The sequence below is a fragment of the Oryx dammah genome, unplaced genomic scaffold (genome assembly GCF_014754425.2).
Source record: "Oryx dammah isolate SB20612 unplaced genomic scaffold, SCBI_Odam_1.1 HiC_scaffold_2, whole genome shotgun sequence".
In the NCBI taxonomy this organism is placed as follows: domain Eukaryota; kingdom Metazoa; phylum Chordata; class Mammalia; order Artiodactyla; family Bovidae; genus Oryx; species Oryx dammah.
In genome coordinates this window covers 68,994,094-69,016,195 of record NW_024070186.1, presented here as the reverse complement: position 1 = coordinate 69,016,195, position 22,102 = coordinate 68,994,094, and the positions used below count along the sequence as shown (strand labels likewise).

At 37.7% G+C, this 22,102-nt stretch overlaps 1 protein-coding gene and 1 non-coding gene across 5 annotated transcripts; both read right to left on the bottom strand.

Moving 5' to 3' along the window:
- Positions 1-1,057: 1,057 nt before the first annotated feature.
- On the bottom strand, positions 1,058-22,099 carry ZNF639 (zinc finger protein 639). Of its 4 annotated transcripts, none has more exons than XM_040251313.1 (6): positions 21,944-22,099; positions 17,663-17,734; positions 13,624-13,692; positions 12,519-12,629; positions 10,352-10,486; positions 1,058-10,214 (listed from the first exon to the last, which is right to left on the bottom strand). In XM_040251313.1, exons 3-6 carry the CDS (start codon positions 13,679-13,681, stop codon positions 9,061-9,063), a joined length of 1,458 nt encoding a protein of 485 aa, XP_040107247.1. In that variant the 5' UTR covers positions 13,682-13,692; positions 17,663-17,734; positions 21,944-22,099; the 3' UTR covers positions 1,058-9,060. The 4 variants fall into 4 exon arrangements, with proteins under 4 accessions (XP_040107247.1, XP_040107254.1, XP_040107239.1 ...); XM_040251320.1 differs by having other exon boundaries at positions 21,713-21,944; XM_040251305.1 differs by lacking the exon at positions 21,944-22,099 and adding an exon at positions 18,567-20,522.
- Positions 12,145-12,217, bottom strand: TRNAG-UCC. Its single transcript has one exon. It is a non-coding gene; the product is annotated as a tRNA-Gly (tRNA).
- Positions 22,100-22,102: the final 3 nt, after the last annotated feature.

The window sequence follows — 22,102 nt, the reverse complement described above, 5'->3', positions numbered from 1 at the left end:
GAGCCTGGTGGGCTGCCGTCTATGGGGTCGCACAGAGTCGGATATGACTGAAGTGACTTAGTAGTAGTAGTATCCCTATATATTTTGGATATATATCTATATATTTATGTCTATATATAAATATGTCTATTTATGTCTATATCTATATATTTATGTCTATAGATATTTATATCTATATATAGATATATATTTACCCCTATATATTATGGATTTGCCTAGCCAGCCCTCAATTCCTTGCAATAAATTTCTTATCCTCTGAATCCTAACTGACACACACTATAACTCAGCTGACATGGAAGTGAGACTATGCTTGGTCTTTATTGTAAAGCAAATTTTGATAGAAGTACAATTCTAAGGATTCCTAGCAGAAATAATTAGCATACTGTTATGTAAACATGTTGTTTATGGTGTAGAGAGGGAGGGTAGGGAAAGAGATAAAGAATTTAAAAGCACAAAACACTCTGAAATCAAAAGACTTCTGTTGTACTTCCCTGACCAATAAGTACTATAATTTAAAATCATGTTAAGGCATTAAGCAAAAAGGAAGGAAATTTTAAGGATGAATTTCAAGCATCAACCAGCATGCGAAAGGAGAAAGCTGTTATCATCCTGAGATCTTCATGTTTATTCAACAAATATACATTGAAGAAGAAATCTTTTAATGAAAGAGCATGTAACTTAATCTGAAGACCTTAGTTCGTATCTATACTATGCCAGTTAGTAGCTATGTGAAATCGTGCTGCTGCTGCTAAGTCACTTCAGTCATGTCCGACTCTTGCGACCCCATAGACGGCAGCCCACCAGGCTCCCGTCCCTGGGATTCTCTAGGCAAGAACACTGGATTGCCAGTGTTGGGTTGCCATTTCCTTCTCCAATGCATGAAAGTGAACGTGAAGTCGCTCAGTCATATCCAACTCTTATCGACCCCATGGACCGCAGCCTACCAGGCTCCTCCATCCATGAGATTTTCCAGGCAAGAGTACTGGAGTGGGTTGCCATTGCCTTCTCCGATGTGAAATCCTAAATCACTCAAAATCAGTTTTGAACACAGGGAATCTCAAGGGTAACTTTTGCTTTATTTATATCATTTGAATTTTTAAAATCATAATAGTATCACTTTACAAATAACAACTACATGTTTAATATAATTATTGTATTTCAAATAAAAGTGACATTACATGTTATAGATTATAAAAATAAGTGTTTTCATATAATAAGTAATTTAATCCATCATTTTTCTTATTATGGAAGACTCAGGCAAAAAACACATGAGTAAACATAAAGAAGGAGAAAAAATTAAGTATAAAAGCTAGATAAAACAAATATAGAGATTAACAAAAACTAAAATTCAATTATTTAAAAACTTATGAAAAACTAGTAAGTATTCAAAAAATTGAAATGGCAATTTCCCATATATACCAAAAACAAACCAGCCTAAATGACTTTAGAGATAACCCTTTACTAAATCTTTCAAGAAAATATTAATCTTATCTCATACAGGTTTTTGTAAAGCATAGAATAAGAGAAAAATTCAGCCCAACTCACTTATAAGACTAGAATAACCTTAATACCACTTATAGGAGGTGTAAGCAAAGAAAATCACATGTATGACTATAGAGGCAAATATCCTATGTGAAATATTAGCTAACTGAATCCAACATTGTATTAAAATTTTTTTCTACAGGTACAGTTTTCATAGAAATACAAAGATAATTCAATATTAGAAAATCAACCAATGAAATTCATATTAGCAGATTTATAGGAGAAAGCCCATGTTTATCTCAATAGCTATAGAAAAAAATCACTGCTAAAGTTTAAACCTACTTACAATAAAAAGTCTTCAAAACTAAGAAAACTGCTAAAGGCTACTTATGAAAACCTACAGAAAATATACTTGACAGGGAGATTAGAGCAGTCTTACACTTAAGGCTAGGAACAAAAAAAGGAATGCCTGCTAATGCTATTCCTGCTGTTTATGGTAGTGGAGGAACTGACAAATTCTGTGATAAGAAAAAAAGAGCCATTTGGGACGTGCAGACTAGGAGTAAAGAAACAAGTATATAATTTATGACAATTATATGATGATCTACATTAAAAATTAAGAAAAGATAGCTATTAAAACTAAAAAGATTAAAACCCAAACATTTCTATATGCAAAATCAATATTTCAAAATTCAGAAGCTTTCCTATAAACATGCAGTAACCAATTAGAAAACAAGAAAGCATGTCAAAGCAACCAAAACTAAAGAATCTAGTTATTGACTTAACAAAAACTGCATACAACCTTTATGGAAAAAAATTTAAAGAACATTAAAAGAGACCTAAGTAAATGGAGAGAAATACAATGTTTATGAAAGCAAAGATTTAACACTATAATGATGTCAATTCCCTCTAAAATGATCATAATTATAATGCAATTCCAACAAGACTCTAGATGGAATTTGGAACTGATTCTAAATTTACATGGAAGAAGGAAAAGTCCACCAATAGCTAAAACAATTCTCAAAAGAAGAGCAAAGAGAGTAAATTCACGCTACCTGATATTGAGGCATACTGTACTGAGCTGCACACTACTTGATATTAAGACATACTGTACTCAACTGAGCTTTCTGTGCTTTATAGCAGTTTCCACTAGCTATTTATTTTACACATGGGATGGGGATTGGGGAGTGAGATCCAAAAGGGAGGGGATATATGCACACATAGAGCTGATTCATTTTATTATACAACAGAAACAACATTGTAAAGCAATCATACTCCAATTTAAAAAAAGACATACTGGAAAGCTATAATGTTTGAAGTAACTGTTAAAACATATGATACTATTGCAGGAACAGCTAGGAATATAATGAGTACAGACACAAATCTGTATGCCAATTATGCCCATGGGGAGTGATATATGATCAAATTGTTGTCATGAATCACTGGGAGAAGAATGCATTATTTAACAAATAGTACTGAAGAAACTGGCTCACTTGAATGAACAAAAAACTTGAATCATTCTTACACACAGAGAAATTCAGACCTAAACACAAAAGTTACAACCAGAACATTACTAGGAGAAAATGTAGGAAAACAGTTCTGTGACTTTGGGGTTACAGAGGAGTTTGTTAACAAGACTGTAGAAAGCACAAGGTTGTGCTTTCTAACAAGGTGGTAGAAAGCACAACCTGTAAGGTAAAATGTGATGGATCTATCCACATGAAATGTAAAGATTTGTGTTCAACAAAAGACATCAGCAATGGATGGCAATCTGGGAATCTATTCTTTGCAGTGTGTATCATCAACAAAGGACCAATAATTAAAAATTTTAAAGAACTTCTCAAAAGTAACCAGAAAACCCAGTAGAAAAGTGGACAAAGGGCAATTCCCTGGTGGTCCAGTGGTTAGGTCATTGGGTTTTCACTGAAAAAACAAACAAACAAAAAAACAAGACATATGCAGAAGCACTTCACGAAATGAGAAACCAAAGTGTCTCATGAACATATTGAGACATTTCTAATCTTAAACAATGCAAATTCAAACAATAGTAACATACTGCTTTATGCCCTTCAGATTTACCAAAATCAATTCACTTTATTGTCTATAAGGATGCAGGGAAACATGATCATCTGATGGGTGTATAAACTTGAGCCAGTCTGGATAATATTTTGGACGTATTTAATCACAAGCATACAAAACATATTTACAGAAAGCCCACATCCCTCCAAGGGATAAAAAAAAAAAATTCCCAAACACCTTAACACATACAAGAATGTTTATGGTAGCATTATATAGAAAGTGAACAGTTAGAAACACAAAAGGCACTCCAGCTTCATATTTAACTGGAGTTCCGAAGACAGAGAAGAGTTTCCTGCCCTGTATGGTAAATGCATATGGCTCGGGAAGAGACATTCCATAGTTGTTAAACAGACTAGTAGTGAAACAGGTTTTTAAGGAGTTGAAAGAAAAACTTGGTAACATTACATCCATTGTCCTTGGTTACTCACGCAATTTATGGTTAGCTAACAGGGACTAGAAAATAAGGTCTAATGCCAATGACCTAGTACCCCCCATTACATTATTTTCTCTCTTCAGTTGTCTGGTATGACATTTCACTGAAAAAACAGGATACATTTTCACTTTTTCTAAAATTCTTTGAAGAGTGGTAGAGAGTTATGTCTTATTTATTATAGCTTAAAAAGCATTCGACTAACGATGTTAGAGAACCATTTTTTGAGCTATAAATAAGAAGTTTAGATAAGGATTTTGTATTCTCAAATTTGTCATCCATGTTTTACCTGCCTATTTTTTTCCATGTCGATATATCATTATTTACTTCATGTTTTCCTTTAAACGTTTGCTTAAAAAAATCAGTTCTGTCCTAAGTGAAAATATTCATGAATGAGATTTGATGTTACATTTTACAACATATAATTTAAAACCATAAAATAAAATTATGTACTATATACAATTATTTTTATGTAATGTGCTTTATGGGTCTAGATTAGATGATTTCTGAGGTTCCTTCCAAGTTAACATTCTGTCATTCTGTGTTAGTTTTTCTACTTCAGCAATTTAGTTGTTCAATAAAGAATGCAATTAACTATAATCTTATAACCATAAAGAAGTGCTATGAGGGAACTCCCTGGTGGTTCAGTGGTTAGGACTAAGCACTTCCACTACTGTGGCCTGGGTTCAGTCTCGGGTTGGGGAATTAAGATTCCACAAGTGCAGCACAGCCAGAAAGAAAAGTGCCATGATATTCTGCTTCTTAAAAATCTAAAATAGACACATTAAAACTTACAAATTCACTACTTCTGTTAGACAGGAAATTATAAAATATTTACAGGGTGTAGAAGTGAGTGATGAGGTATATGCTATGAAAGGAGTAAGTTATTTTAACAGATTGGAGAACAGAGAGAAAGAAGAATTAAGACATCCACTCTCTCCTTGCTAAGTGGGAAAATTTTACTCTCTTGAGACTTTCTGAAAATCCAAATGAGGTGAGAAAGGGTTGCAAAAAGAAGGGTAATCAGTCATAGAATATAGCTTGAGCAATACATTTCAGAAACATAAGGTTATAGCAGAGAAGTGATAACCCTAAATAAAATGTGCAAGGTAGGCAAGAAGAAAGAATTCAATACTTTCATATTTCAGCCAACCAAAATCATGGTAAATGGTCTTTAGGCAGATGATCAAAAACAAAAACTAACACCCCTCCCCCAAACAAAACAAAAAACAACCCCATCACCCACCAGAAATGATGCTTCTGTGTTATTTTCATTTGATTCCAATTTCTAATCTTAGCTTACTCTGAAGAATAAGTGCAAAAGTACCAACTATTTCATCTGTAATGTTTTTCAGTAGCAGACACTAGATATTAAAAACCAGAAAACATTGAGTTTTTATTCAAAATATATTTTTCATTAAAATTTTCAATGTATTATTCATTCAGTTCAATATTTTTAGCAGCAAAAAAAAAAAAAGATTTTCCAGGTCATATCTGTCTGCCTATTTAAACCTCAAACAACAATAAACTTAATAGTTATAACAACAAAAATTCTTTAAAAAAAAGAATTTAAAGTCATTAAAAAAAAAATATGTGAATAAAACCAGTAGATAATACAATATTCCTATTTAGCAATGTTTCTTTTTACAATAAAGAAATTACTTTTCACAAATGTGATTTATTTTAGGTTCAGGGAGTTACTAGTTTAATATCAAGGTTATTAAAGAGGATGAACTTAGGAAGTCGTGGTGATGCTTTAATATGGAAAATCTTTGTATAGAAAATTATTTTCAAATCAGTATAGAGCAAACACCATTAAAATTTTTTTAAACTTGTAAATTGAGCATGTAATTTCATATAAACATGTAAATTACGTGACAACTTTAAGCTTTGTGTATTTATATTTTACACCATAAATGTACACATTTCTTTCTCTTAGATTTGAATGTTGTCTTCAGATATTAATTTATGGAAAGCTAAACCAATACAAGGTATATTTAAAATTCATAAACACAATGCCATGAATAGAAATTGTAATAGATACTCTGTATCTTCAGTCATTAGAACTGAAAGTTACAAAAGACTGTATCTTCAAAAGTTCATTTTTAATTTATAAGGCTGAGACTGTTAATTGTAGTGTAAAACTGACTAACCAAATTTGCTTCTCTGTTGGGATTTACAGTTAATCGTTAACTATTTATTTTCAGTTAAGTAAGTAGGATTGATTATTTTAAGTCAACCTGCTTCCCAGGAGGATTGTGGCTGGTTGATTTTTATTAGCTTTTTCAAATTATGTCACTTCAGTACTTTTAAGTCATCAGAATTCCATTAAAAATTAATCACAGTAGTTTGGGGAATCTATTAACCTGCTTGTAAAAGGTAGTAAGACTGAGAAAACAAACTAAGATAAACTGTAAAGTGCCATGAATTAATTCAACGCTTTGAAAATCAGATTGAAAAATTAGGAATATTGTTCGTTTACTAGGGGGAAAACCCCCCCAGGAAATGTATGTGCTACACCTGCGAGTAATTCAGCAATCACCTAACAAGCTGTGGACCCTGTGAAAAGAAGACACTGGTTAGTATGTGATGACACATATTCAGAGGAACCCAAGAAAGGTGATTTAAAAGGCGAAAACTGGCAGATTTACAAGCAGGAAGAGAGGCTTTTGAGTACCACACAACCATTTTCAAACAACACTCATTTCAAGGTGAAGATGAAAGGAAAAAACCAAAAGATCCATCACTGTTGTTCACTGCTGGCAATAATTCTATTGTGTATTGTTATGTATTCTCGAGTCACAAGAGTACAGTGGAATTTGAGTAGAAAAAATCCACAAGCAGTTAGAAAATTTTTTCAGGTAAGTTTGTTTTTCCAAAGAAGTTCATTAAACTAAAAATATAGACTTGCTACCACAGCAATTTAATGGTCACTCATAGGCTTATTTGAAAGCTGAGTCAAAGCAAAAAGATTTTATTGGACAAACTGGCAGTAAAATGTGGCCTCAAGCTGCAGATTCATCAAAAAAAAACACCAAATTATACGGTTCTAAAACTTGGATTTAATGCCTCTTGAGTTGTTCCATTACAATCTCTAATTTGATTACTAATGCCTGACCAAAAATGTAATGCTGTAAGATACACAATTAGAAAATAAAAACAAACCATTACTTAAGGTTTGTTTTCTGAAAATCAAATTCCTGAAGCTGAATGGATATTGGAAAAGTATAAAAACTGAATTACCAAGAAGGCAATTCTTGGCTAGGATAAATAGTCATGAAAAATATCCCAAGGACAAAGCTCAGATTTTTATAACATGGTGTAATGGAAACATCACTAGACTGGAAGCCAAATAACTTGGATTCCACTCCTGTCTGCTCTAACTGGTTTTGTGACCTCGGCCTAATAATAACCTGTTTCTATAAGAAACACAGAAAACAAGAGGATGTAGATCAGATGGCTTCTAAGGTTTTCTTCCAATTTAATTACAATTTTAAGTCTTCTAAGGAACGTTTGTATCAGACAGCCCTACCTGGAATGGTATAATCAGATGGAATGGTGATTTCTAGGAATACAAGTAAGCATATATGACAAAAGGGTGGAAATAAAAATGGTTTTGAAAAACTTATTGCGGTCACTATTTACAAAACAGACTAAACTCCCATGGGTCTCAAGGTGGGAAAACCATAGGTCATAAACCAGTCTTTTCAACTATATTAATATTCCTGAGTGACAGAGTTTGCTAGCAGCAGGGATGCACAAAATACCATCTTCTTGATACTATTTAAGAAGCGGTTACTGAAGTGTGGTGGCTGTGTCTCCCTCAGTCTCCCCAGTTCATATGTTGAAGTAATGGAATACGACCTTATTTAGGGATAGTGTCTTTGTTAGGTTAAAATAAGCTTGGCAAGGTAGGCCTTAATCCAATGTCTGCTTGATTCCCTGTGAACGGGGGACAGACTTGGGCACAGGGAGACCATGTGAACATGAAGATGACCACATACAGGTCAAGGAGAGTAGCCGGGAACAGACTCTTCCTTCCAGCTCTCGGAAGGAACCACCTATGCTAACACTTCAGTTTTGAATTTCTAGCCTCTGTAACTGTGAGACAATAGACTTCTACTTTTTAAGCCGCTCAGTTTGTGATAATTTGTTATGGCAGCCACAGAAAATAGATGCTAAGACTGATTTACCATTATCAAAAGTAATTTATACCTTCTCATAACAGCAACCCCAACCTCTCATACCTTCCTATTTCTATTTTAATACTTCAGTGGGTTTTCTCAGAAAATAAATGATTTGGTATCAGAAGTTCAGGCATGACTTTTGCAGTTGCATAACTGAAAATGAACAGATTACAAATGACCTGTTTCATTTATAAATGAGTTATGAAATGTTCCTTTATCATTTAACCCCTTTATCAGTTCCTCCCCATCTAAGATTATTTAGCACATGGATAGGAGCTAAAATACAGATTACAAAAAAAAAGGATTGCAGAGAAAATCAGATCTTTCCCTCTTACCGTAACACGGGGCTCCTAGTGTCACTGAAAGACTCACACAGATGGAGAGCACTGACTGTCTTGGGGATAGGAACCATTGGGGAATGCAGAAGCAGGGTCTGGATCTTCTCAACGGCAGTATCAGTGGGCTTAATTGTGCATTATGGTGCACTTTAGCTCTGGCAGTGCAGTACTTTAATGACTTCATCCGTGAAAGACTGATCTTGTTTTGAGTTTAAAGAAGAAAAAGTTTGTAACACCTGTATTTATGGAAGGAAAACTATAGTTTCTTTAGTGTATATTTCCTATCAACTCATAAAATCAGAGCACATGCAAGAAACACAATGACAGTTACCAAAAGTGGTTAAAACCACAAATGCATTGAAAATATCACATTTAGGATACAACTATATACTGAAAAGGCAGCAATGCCAAGAAAACTGGCAATTAAAAAGATCTTCTTAAAGACAATTCTCACAAGTTGTGTTTAAAATCATCCATTTTAACATTTTCAAAATAGTTGAATTTATTATGTCACATCAACATTATGGAAGTTAAAGGAGAACAATCAAGTTGTTTCATGGACTGGAAGGTGACTTATTAATTCCCTTTCATTTCCAAACCTCATCAAGCAGTCACTACATTTATGAGGTAAATCAGCCGAATGCTTGAAATCTAGATGAATTTTAAGATCTTCAATCTGTCCTGTTGAATATTCACAGTACTGACATAAATAAATCCCTTCAGATAAATGTGAATTTAAATGTTTGCAATATTCTAGCATACTTGAGAAGCCTTTCCCACAGTCATCACAAACATGAGGAAAAATTTTAGTATGTTCAATGGCAACATGTCTGTTAACATTTGTATGAAGTCTACTCCGAAACCCACATACTTGACAAACAAAAAAGTTTTTACATTTGTCAAATGTGATTTTGCTTAAGAGGCTATACTGTCCATGTTCTCCATTGTTATACTTATCACTTAACTCTATTAATTTACATGCATGCTCATTTACCACATGGCTATGCAAGTCTTCTGGATCATTCGTTTCATGTTCACAGAACTGACACAAGTACTGTTCATCACAGCTGTGCTCCTGGAAATGTAGGTAGAGTTCACTGCTTGAGGAGAACTGTACATCACATTGCTCACACCAATAAAGGTGATCACTAAAATGGGTGTCTGCAATGTGCTGGCTGAGGTTCTCAAAAATTACGGTCTTATAATCACAGTATTTACATATGTAGGGGTCCTCTTCATGGAGTTTGGCATGTTCAATCAGAAGCATGTTGGTAGAGAAACTCTCTTTGCATACTCGACACACATTTGAATCAGTACGCTTGTGCTTCAAGATCATATGCTGCTTTAAATCAGAAAAATATTTGCTGTTGAACTCACAAAGTTCACATTTATAGAGGCCACTGCTGTTAGCTCTCAGTAAAGGCCATTTCTGCTGGGCAGTCACATTCAAAGCTTGGCTCTTGTCAACAATTTTGCAAAGTTTAGCTGGTGGCTCCTCATCAGTTTGGTCTTGGAGACTCTCAGAGGAATTGTTTTCTGTCTCTATATCATAGTCTTCAGAAATTGCATGCACTTCTGCGGCAATTGGAACATCTTCAGCAGTGTGAACTTCTATGGGACTCTCCTCTTGGGTTTGCTGGTGGACTGATTCAGGGGAGTCACAGTCTTCATCACAAATTTCAATATCAGCAGATTTTTCTGAAAAACAAAGCAAGACTATTATTATTATTACTAAATAAGACCTATTAAATAGTAATTGGCAAAAAAATTTATTTTACTTATTATTTTTTTCACTGAACTATACAAAATGTGCAGATGCTATTAGTTTCTCTTACCTGTAGGAAAGGCAGTGTGGTCTAGAATTCTAAGCACAGGACTGGGAACCAAGTAGTTTTGATTTCTGTTTCTGGCTTTGATTCCATCTGTAAATTTTGGCAATTCATTTGATGTCTCTGTATCAGAATCATCATCTGTAAAAAAGAATTTGGAAAAATACCTATTATTTATATCAATCAGAACATTAAACATTACATGGATAAACTGAAATGCCAGTCACTAGAGAAAACTGGGCTTCAACATCATGTCTTTTTAAAAAAGATTGTATTTTTCAGAAGTTTCAAATTTACCAAAAAAAATAAATAAATAAGAAGGCAATACAGATAATTCCCATGTATCACGCATTCAGTTTCTCCATTATTAACATCTTACATTGTTTGTTGTAACAATGACCAAATGCTGGTAAGCTATCATTAACTAAAGTCCATACTTCATCCAGATTTCCTTAGTCTTTATCTAATATCCTTTTTCTGTTCCAAGGTCCCATCCAGGATACATAACATTTATTTGTCATATCTCTAGGCTACTGCTAGCTGTGGCAGTTTCTCAGACTTCCCTTGCTTTTGATGACCATGACAATCCTAAGGAGACTGGTCAGGTATTTTGCAGGATGCCTCACCAATTAACTTTGCTTTTTCATTAGACTGGGATAGCTCATGGTAAAGCGTCTGCCCGAAATGCGGGAGACCCGAGTTTGATCCCTGGGTTGGGAAGATCCCCTGGAGAAGGAAATGGCAACCCACTCCAGTACTCTTGCCTAGAAAATTCCATGGAGGAGCCTGGTGGGCTAAATTCCATGGGGTCGCAGAGTTGGACACGACTGAGCGACTTCTCTTTCCCTTATGGATTATTTGAAGGTAAACACAGAGGCAAACTGCTTTGTTTTAAAAATCACATCATATAGAGAGTATAAACTATTATCATTATTATGACTGCTGACATTGAACTTGATAACCTGGGGCTTTATCAGGTTTCTCCACTGTAAAGTCACTCTTTTACTTTCCATACTCTACAGTTTGGAACTAAGTTACTGAGCGCAGTCTGTACTTAAGGAGTGGAAAGTTATGCTTCACCTCCCTGAGGGAGCATTACCTACGTAAATAATCTGGAGTTCCTCTGTACAGATTTGTTTCTTATGCCTTATTTATTTATTCTATCATTTATTTATATCACTATGGACTCATGGATATTTATTTTATACTTTGGATTATAGTTCAACTTCTCCCCCTCTCAAACTGTTTCAGCTTTGGCTACTGGGAGCTCTTTTAGTTGGCTCCTTATGCTCCTTTGGCATACTTGTACTGAATGACTCTATATGTTGAGTACTTTCTTATTTTCTGGCACAACAAAATGCTCCAGGCTCATCTTTTAGGTTTCCTGCTCCAGAACTAAAATCAGCCATTTCTCCAAGAAGCCCTCGTTCTTTTTATTGGAAAATGGTTATTAGAAACCAGGATCAGGGCATGAGATGTGCTCATTGCTACTGGGATGTCATTTCTGTTAGACTCTCAGTTAACAGAGCAAAAAATACATGCATGTGCACTACTACAAATATACTGACATCCCATAAATCTTTCTGTATGTAACTGTGTCTATATTAAGCCAAATATGAGCTCATACTGATGTCTCTGACTGAATGTTCTTTAAATGACCACATCCTTCACCTTGCGTTCTTTCCTTCCATTAGCCCTCCAAACTGAAATGTACAGCTGAGCAGAACAACTGTGTGTAACACTGTTCTTTTTGTGTGTGGTTTTTTTTTTGCCACTCTACACGGCACCTAGGATCTTAGTTCTCTAACCAGGGATTAAACCTGAACCCCCTGCAGTGGAAGTACAGCGTCTTAACCACTGGACCATCAGGGAACTCCCTGAAATACCACTATTCTTAACTTTTCATCATAAATACTAAAAACTCGGGGTCACTCCTGCTTCGCCACGAATTCCTAGCTGACTAAAACTGATAGAGGAGGATCTGTTTTTGATGTATATGTTTGAAATAATATTAAAAATTAAAATTCACTTACCCAAAAGTCTCTTGTTTTCTTAAAACAAGTTTAGATACTTGCTCATTTTGAAATCATTACTTTCACCCACATTTTCAAATAGGAAATGAAAAATTATAAAAGCAATTTGAATGAAAGTATTTTGGAAAATTTAAAGATACCTTTGTTGTCAAAATATTTTAAGTCTGGTTGTCTCATAGAACAAACACTGTAACAATGATCAGAAAAAATTCCATTGAATCCATCTGCAATTCTGCTTATTCCAGAGGAATCTGAACATAAACAAAATTTAAAAATTTTCAAGCACACCGAACACATAAACATCTAATGACAACCATCTCTTTATCCAACATAAATAAATTTTCATAGTATTGGTAATAAAGTATTAATATTTCCCTCAATTCGGAAGGCTTTCATAATTCAGATTAACTTTGAGCTTTGAAAGAACCATAAATTATACAATTTAAAATATAATACTTTGAAACACACTAAGATATAATTCCCATGGTCATGAGTCCCACAAAATATGAATATACAATAAATGTGTTAATTGCAAAAAACACTGAATTAACTACCCAGCAGATCTGCCATGTACTGCAGAGAAAGCATAATACACAGAGGAAGGTCTGAGGACCAGTTAGGGCTTCTGAAGTCATTTCAACTCTTGCCTCGGAAGGGCCAGTTAGGTAGACCAGGTTTAATTTCCACAGATATGAAAAACAAGTAGGCTGGGTTGGTTAACAGGTATACCTGAGACTGTCCCAAGTATACATGTGCATAACATAAGAGGTCAAGACCTCTTATTTGCCAAGATAGAGCCATACTCAAAGAAAAGATCTAAAATTGCATAATCAAAATGAAACTTACAACATTTCTGAAAATAATGTACAGGATCAAGTTTTTTTCCAATGATGCAAAATTACTTCCATCAAGGTTATTATTAAGACTTAAGCACAAGCTTGGGAAACACAGGCAAATCTCAATTATGCTATGTAAGTATGTAACTTGGATATCTAATCTTAAATATCTATAAACTATGAAGTTGTGAGAATTAAAATAAATTCTGTGAAATTTTGATGTATGCCTAGCATACAACAGATATTGAGAAATATATTTTCAGAGAATTTTACTTAAAATTTCCTCTTAGCTAAAAGTTAACCCAGATATTTAACTCTAATCAGATCATTTATGAGAAAATGGATGGAAACACAATTGCAGGGGAATTAAACATGGCCTAACTTTTAAATAATTTAATCGTACACTGACCTGAATAACGAGAAGGATGTAAAGTCTTCCTTTTTCTTTTTTTAGGATATTCATTCATATCTTTTTAATCTAAAAAATGGAAAAATTTAACAAATATATCACAAATAACAAGTGTTAATATTGTTATGAAAATTTCTTCTAATAAAAAAAATGGCTGGCGATAGGAAATATGTGGATCACATAAAAATCAACTTCAAGAGAGAAATGTTAAACAATCCTGCTTATATTTTATATTTACTTTTCTGATCAAGTTTAAAGGCTGTGTTCTGTTTTCTTTTTTCCTAAGGTTGAGAACTTTTCAAATGTTGATGTAATTGTGAAAACTGAATAGTTACATAAGCCGCAAGGAGATCCAACCAGTCCATTCTAAAGGAGATCAGCCTTGGATGTTCTTCGGAAGGAATGATGCTAAAGCTGAAACTCCAGTACTTTGGCCACCTCATGCGAAGAACTGACTCATCGGAAAAGACTCTGATGCTGGGAGCGATTGAGGGCAGGAGGAAAAAGGGACGACGGAGGATGAGATGGCTGGATGGCATCACCGACTCGATGGACATGAGTCTGATGTGAACTCTGGGAGTTGGTAATGGACAGGGAAGCCTGGCGTGCTGTGATTCATGGCGTCGCAAAGAGTCGGACACGACTGAGCAACTGAACTGAACTGAATGCTTATTTTCTATAAAAGAAAAACTGTACATATGGCACCAAAAAAAGAGTTTTATCGGTATATTTCTTACAGTTGGGAATATTTTGACAGTTTTGAAGCCACAGTTCAGTTCAGTTATGTCCGACTCTTTGCAACACCATGAACTGCAGCACGCCAGGCCTCCCTATCCATCACCAACTCCCGGAGTCCACCCAAACCCATGTCCGTTGAGTCAGTGATGCCATCCAACCATCTCATCCTCTGTTGTCCCCTTCTCCTCCTACCCTCAATCTTTCCCAGCGTCAGGGTCTTTTCAAATGAGTCAATTCTTTGCATCAGGTGGTCAAAGTACTGGAGTTTCAGCTTCAACATCAGAACTACCAATGAACACCTGGGACTGATCTCCTTCAGAATGGACTGGTTGGATCTCCTTGCAGTCCAAGGGACTCTCAAGAGTCTTCTCCAGCACCACAGTTCAAACGCATCAATTCTTCAGCGCTCAGCTTTCTTCACAGTCCAACTCTCACATCCATACATGACCACAGGAAAAACCATAGCCTTGACTAAAAGGACCTTTGTTGACACAGTAATGTCTCTTCTTTTCAATATGCTGTCTAGGTTGGTCGTAAGTTTCCTTCCAAGGAGTGTCTTTTAATTCCATGGCTGTAATCACCATCTGCAGTGATTTTGGAGCCCTAAAAAATAAAGTCTGACACTGTTTCCCCAACTACTTGCCATGAAGTGATGGGACCGGATGCCATGATCTTAGATTTCTGAATACTGAGCTTTAAGCCAACTGTTTCACTTTCCTCTTTCACTTTCATCAAGAGGCTCCTTATTTCCTCTTCACTTTCTGCCATAAGAGTGGTGTCATCTGCATATCTGAGGTTGCTGATACTTCTCCTGGCAATCTTGATTCCAGCTTGTGCTTCCTCCAGCCCAGCGTTTTTCATGATGTACTCTGCATAGAAGTTAAATAAGCAGGGTGACAATACACAGCCTTGACCTACTCCTTTTCCTATTTGGAACCAGTCTGTTCCATGTCCCGTTCTAACCATTGCTTCCTGACCTGCATATAGGTTTCTCACGAGGCAGGTCAGGTGGTCTGGTATTCCCATCTCTTTCAGAATTTTCCACAGTTGATTGTGATCCACACAGTCAAAGGCTTTGGCATAGTCAATAAAGCAGAAATAGATGTTTTTCTGGAATTCTGTTGCTTTTTCGATGATCCAACAGATGTTGGCAATTTGCTCTCTGGTTCCTCTGCCTTTTCTAAAACCAGAATGAACACCTGGAAGTTCCAGTTCACCTTTGCTGAAGTCTGGCTTGGAGAATTTTGAGCATTACTTTACCAGCATGTGAGATGATGCAATTGTGCGGTAGTTTGTGCATCCTTTAGCACTGCCTTTCTGAGGGATTGGAATGAAAACTGATCTTTGCCAGTCCTGTGGCCACTGCTGAGTTTTCCAAATTTGCTGGCATACTGAGTGCAGCACTTTGACAGCATCATCTTTCAGGATTTGAAATAGCTCCACTGGAATTCCATCACCTCCACTAGCTTTGTTCATAGTGATGCTTTCTAAGGCCCACTTGACTTCACATTCCAGGATGTCTGGCTCTAGGTGAGTGATCACACCATCGTGATTATCTGGGTCGTGAAGATCTTTTTTGTACAGTTCTTCTGTGTATTCTTGCCACTTCTTAATATCTTCTGCTTTTGTTAGGTCCCTACCATTTCTACCCTTTATTGAGCCCACCTTTGCATGAAATGTTCCCTTGGTATCTCTAATTTTCTTGAAGAGATCTCTAGTCTTTCCCATTCTATTGTTTTCCTCTATTTCTTTGCACTGATGGCTGAGGAAGGCTTTCTTATCTCTCCTTGCTATTCTTTGGAACTCTGCATTCAAATGGGTATATCTTTCCTTTTCTCCTTTGCTTTTTGCTTCCCTTCTATTCACAGCTATTTGTAAGGCCTCCTCAGACAGCCATTTTGCTTTTTTGCATTTCTTTTTCTTGGAGTTGGTCTTGATCCCTGTATCCTGTACAATGCCATGAATCTCCATCCATAGTTCATCAGGCACTCTGTCTGTCAGATCTAGTCCCTTAAATCTGTTTCTCACTTCCATTGTATAGTCATAAGGGATTTGATTTAGGTCATACCTGAATGGTGTAATGGTTTTCTCCACTTTCTTCAATTTCAGTCTGAATTTGGCAATAAGGCCTTCATGATCTGAGCCACAGTCAGCTCCCGGTCTGGCTTTTGCTGACTGTATAGAGATTCTCCACCTTTGGCTGCAAAGAATATAATCAATCTGATTTCAGTGTTGACCATCTGGTGATGCCCATGTATAGAGTCTTCTCTTGTATTGTTGGAAGAAGTTGTTTGCTATGATCAGTGCATTCTCTTGGCAGAACTCTATTAGCCTTTGTCCTGTTTCATTCTGTACTCCAAGACCAAATTTGCCTGTTACTCCAAGTATTTCTTGACTTCCTACTTTTGCATTCCAGTCCCCTATAATGAAAAGGACATCTTTTTTGGGTGTTAGTTCTAAAAGGTCTTGTAGGTCTTCATAGAACTGTTCAACTTCAGCTTCTTCAGCGTTACTGGTTGGGGCATAGGCTTGGATTACCATGATATTGAATGGTTTGCCTTGGAAATGAACAGAGATCATTCTGTCATTTTTGAGATTGCATCCAAGTACTACATTTCAGACTCTTTTGTTGACCATGATGGCTATTGCATTTCTTCTAAGGGATTCTTGCCCACAGTAGTAGATATAATGGTCACCTGAGTTAAATTCACCCATTCCAGTCCATCTTAGTTCACTGATCCCTAGAATGTCGATGTTCACTCTTGCCATCTCCTGTTTGACCACTTCCAATTTGCCTTGATTCATGGACCTAACTTTCCAGGTGCCAATGCAATATTGCTCTTTACAACATTGAGCCTTGCTTCTATCACCAGTCCCATCCACAACTGGGTGTTGTTTTTGCTTTGGCTGCATTCCTTCATTCTTTCTGGAGTTATTTCTCCACTGATCACGAGCATATTGGGCACCTACCAACCTGGGGAGTTCATCTTTCAGTGTCCTATCTTTTTGCCTTTTCATGCTGTTCATGGGGTTCTCAAGGCAAGAATACTGAAGCCACACATCCCCTTCAAAAAAAATAGTCACAAATTTGTATTAATCCTCTGGCTTCGGGGGGGGCGGGGCGGGAATCACCCTCATCATTCAGAGGCTCAGAATATAATTTTCAAGAAAAAAATCCTTTTCTTACTCATGAGGTCACACTCAACATTCTATTGAGAACAAAAGAGATGTGGCAGCTATTGAATAAATATCCATAGACTGTTATAAAATTGACTAACTAGTTTTACCACATTCCACTTACTTGGTGTAATTCTTAATACTGGAGTGGGGAAAACTGAATTATAGGGAAGTTTTCAAAGATGGTGAAATATGCCTGTAGGAAAAACAGGACAAAAGTGTTATGAGCAAAAATGTAGTTCATTTCTGAGACTGAAGGTACTGGATGTTAGTTTACTGGAAAGCTATACAGAATTAACTCAAGTACAATATTTTTTTGAATACACACTGCATTAAGTACTAAAACTTGTATAAACTGATAAATATGTGACTATATATGAATGTGTCATATTTCTTTGAAGTGAATTTACCTTCTAAAGCTATCTTAACACCAAAAAAGGAACACAAATAAATACACAGGAATATAAATCTCATTAATTTATTTGTGTGTGCTCAGTTGGGTCCAACCTCTTGAAACCCCATGGACTGTAGTGTGCTAGGCTCCTCTGTCCATGAGATTTTCCAGAGAAAAATACTGGAGTAGATTGCAATTTCCCACTCCAGGGGATCTTCCCCACCCAGGGATTGAACCTCCTTCTCCTGCCATTAATTTATTCAGTCACAATGAAAGCCAATATAATGAAAGCTAACAAATTAGTACAGGCTTTTTTTTGTCTCTTTTTTGGCTGCACTGGGGTGGCTTGTGGGATCGTGATTCCCTGATCAAGGATAGAACACGTGCCCCCCGTTGTGGAAGCACAGAGTTCTAATCACTGGACCACCAGGGAATTCCCAAATTACAGATTTTAAACTGTTTAAATCCTCCTTATAGATTATTAATAGAAGAATAATGATGATCATTTATTGGGCACCAATTATGTACTAGGCTGTGAACATACTTTTTTATTTAAACCTATGATTAGAAAAATCTGTAACACACTCTCCAAATCACTATTATCTATCCGTTGTTACTGATAAAGAGGGCTTACCAGGTGGCTCAGTGGTAAACAATCTGCCTGCACTGCAGAAGATGCAAGAGATACAGGTTGGGACCATGGGTCCGGAAGATCTCCTGGAAAAGGAAATGGCAACACACTTCAGTATTCTTGCCTGGAAAATTCCATGGACAAAGGAGCCATCACAGAGTCTGACACAAAATGATGGCTAAACAACAACTGATAAGGAAATTAAGGCATAAACTTAAGTCAGGGGAATAGTAAATAAGTGACAGGGTTGAACAGAGATCTAACTTGAACATAAGATTTTCACGTCTATGCTTTTAATCTCTTTTATTTAGGGAGATAAAGTGATCAGTCCAACTGACTTAATAATGTTAGAATGAGAACTCTCCTCCATTTCAGATTAGTGTTCTTTCTACTATAGCAGTGGGAAAATAAGAAATGTCAGAGAAAAAATGCATTGTAAAGTTTTTTCTGTGAACTTATAAGCTTCTTTTCTTATTACCAAGGTGATACAGAACTTGGCATCGTTATTTCTCATCTCAATTCTAGCAATAGGGAACTTGAGATGCACATACAATTTTTGCTGCTTTATTAAGTGCTGGGTATATCATTATTGGACTTCCTAGGAGGTTCAGTGGTAAAGAAACCGCCTCCCAGTGCAGGAGACTCAGGTTTGATCCCTAGGTCAGGAAGAGCCTCTGAAGAAGGAAACAGCTACCCACTCCAGAATTCCTGCCTGGGAAATACCATGGACAGAGGAGAATGGTGGGAAATACACAGTCCATGGGGTCACAAGAGTTGGATACGACTTACCTACTGAGCAGTAACAAATTATCAGCACTATACACAATGTAATCATACACATAAAGTACTGCTGAATTTACTGAGAATTTTCTTTATTTGATTTTCACAACAATCCTGTAAGGTAGATAGAAGGTCTACTATCAAATCTACTCCAATTTTACTGAGGAGGAAACAAATTCATTGAAAGTGAAGTCAACTAATTAGAAGAGCCAGTAATGAAAAAGTGTGCCTTCTGACTTCTGGGTTTACAATTGTGTGATTAAATCTTCATTTCTAATCACTGTCACCAGCAAGTTACATCTTGCTTCCAGTCCTTAGTCAGCCACCAACTGGGAGGAGGGTGAGGGAATCACTCAAAGAAACTGACAACCATGATATTTGCAGAAATGGTGTCAACAGGTATAATGCCTCATCTAACAACACAAATTAGCATTCCCTGAGCTCACCCCATCAAGTGCATTAAAAAAAAAATAAACAGCTGTTTCCATATTTATGTAGTTAACTAAAATCTTAAGACTTATTTCTAATACTTCTTTTGTACAGAATTTACAGAGCTGAAAGCTTTATACTTCACGTTCTAAATGTTTTACAAGTATCAGACGGAACACTGAAAACTGTCAGCCGAGCATTTTAAACACTTCAAATACTTTCAAAAAAGCATGGAAACCAAGCATGGCATTAGAATTAATATTGCAAGCTGGCTAGGATTCAGACTGTCAGGTGAAAAGAACAGGATTACCTTGATCAGGAAATGTTTGACTCCTACCTAGGGCTGAACAATATCCAAAAGTTTACCAGACTTCCTTTAAGCAAGATGGTAAAATGCCCACTCAAGACCAAAAATGCTAACCACCCTTCATTTCAGCAAATGTTTTTATGTGCCTTTTCTGTGTATAACTGCCCTGATGAACTCTGGCTTTTTACCTAAGGATGTCATACACACATTTGCTCACTAGTCCTCCTCTCTTAATGGGAAGATTCTGAACATGCAATTTTTCACTAAAGTCCTCTTCCTCACTTAAAAAGCTACAGATAAAATTAATATGTCACTGTAGTAAAATCAGAAAAATAATTAAATCACTTAGAATCTATTCATCCAGAAAAACACTGTTAACATGGTCTTCCCTGGTAGCTCAGTGGTAAGGAATCTGCCTGTAATGAAGGAGACACAAGAGAAATCGGTTGGATCCCTGGGTTGGGAAGATCCCCTGGAGACGTAAATGGCAACCCACTCCGGTATTCTTGCCTGGGAAATTCCATGGACAGAGGAGCCTGGTGGGCTATAGTCTATAGGGTCGCAAAAGAGCTGTACAAGGCTTAGCGACTAAACATTCCAAAGTATAGACATGTAGACATTTTCTCATGCTAAGGGATTCATACATACTTTAAATTTACAAAAAGCTAACCAGGCCATCTAAAACACTCATTAAAAAAAAAAAAACAGCAACTTAGAAGACACTTGTAATCATCTTTCCAGCTGTCACTTTTTCAACAATAAGAAAGTCTAAGTACAAACCACAATACAGATTGGCAGACTCCTACCGGCAGTCAGCACTTGTATCAGAGTTCAATCTTTTTAAGACCTTTCATGCAATGTAAATATATATAAGACATTTACAATAAAAAGCTGGTTCTAAAGAGTTTTAGAAGCATGTTGTTCCCCAGCCTCATTTTGAAACAAGTGTATCTTTTCCAGATTTTGAAAGACAGGAGAAAACAAAAATGCTGCAGGAAACTTTAGAACCCACCACACGTCCCATTTAGTGTCAGTGTTTGCTTTATCTCTTTGCTTACAGATAAACTGCCTCAAAGCACTCTTGTCTCTAGATTGTACTGAAAAACAAAACCAAAATGGGTTCGAAGTACCCTAATGAGTGCCTTAGACTATACTGGCTGGGGGCTTAAGAGCCTGAAGGTTGTGACTCCCGGCGCGGGCAAAGGATGCGCCGCCGGAGGGTCACCATGCCAGCCGGCAAGGCCTGAGAGCCAGCGTGGCACGGATAGGGGCCCGGGGCCCAGAGAGGCCGCGCAGGAGCCGTCGGGACCCGGCTTCTCCACCCGCGCGCCACGTACTGGCCCCATTCGGGCCCGGCGACTAGCCAGGAGTCGCAAGTCCCGACCCCAAAGGCACCACTCGGAAAAAAAGCAGCGGGGGACCGAGGCCAGCCGGGGCGAGGTGCCCTCCGCAGGGGGTGGAACTGCCTTCGGGATGGGGGAGGGGCGCGCCATCCCGCCAGAAAACGAAGGCAGGGTTTCAGTTTTAAAGGCGCCATCCGGTCTTCCCTGCCCTCTCCCGCAGGAAGCTGCGCCCGCACGCCCGCAGCCCTTGCAGCAGTCCGGCGCCCGGGCCGCTCCGCCCTCACACTCACCAGTCCCCGGGGCCCGCCTGGCCAGCCCAGGCACAGCTGCGAGGCGGCGGCCGAGACGCCCGAGCGCAGGCGGAGGGGGAGCGCAGCCCTGCCCGCAGGCGCACGGCGGCGGGCGGCGCCGCTCTGGCCCTCGAGCTCCCCGGCGCTCCGCCGGGCCGGCCCCACTCCCTCCCCGCGCGCCCTACGCCCAGCCTGCGAGGCCCCGGGCCCAGGCTCCGCGGCCACACTCACCGCCGCGCTTCGCGCCTGCGCCGCACGCCTCAGGCCCGCCGAGAGGGCGGGGAGGTGACGAGGTGAGAGTGGGGGCAGGGGAGCGAGCGGCTTGGCCTCGCCTCGCTCCCGGGCTAGGAGGGACCACCGGCCTCCAGCCCCCGGGGCGGCCTGGCGGCC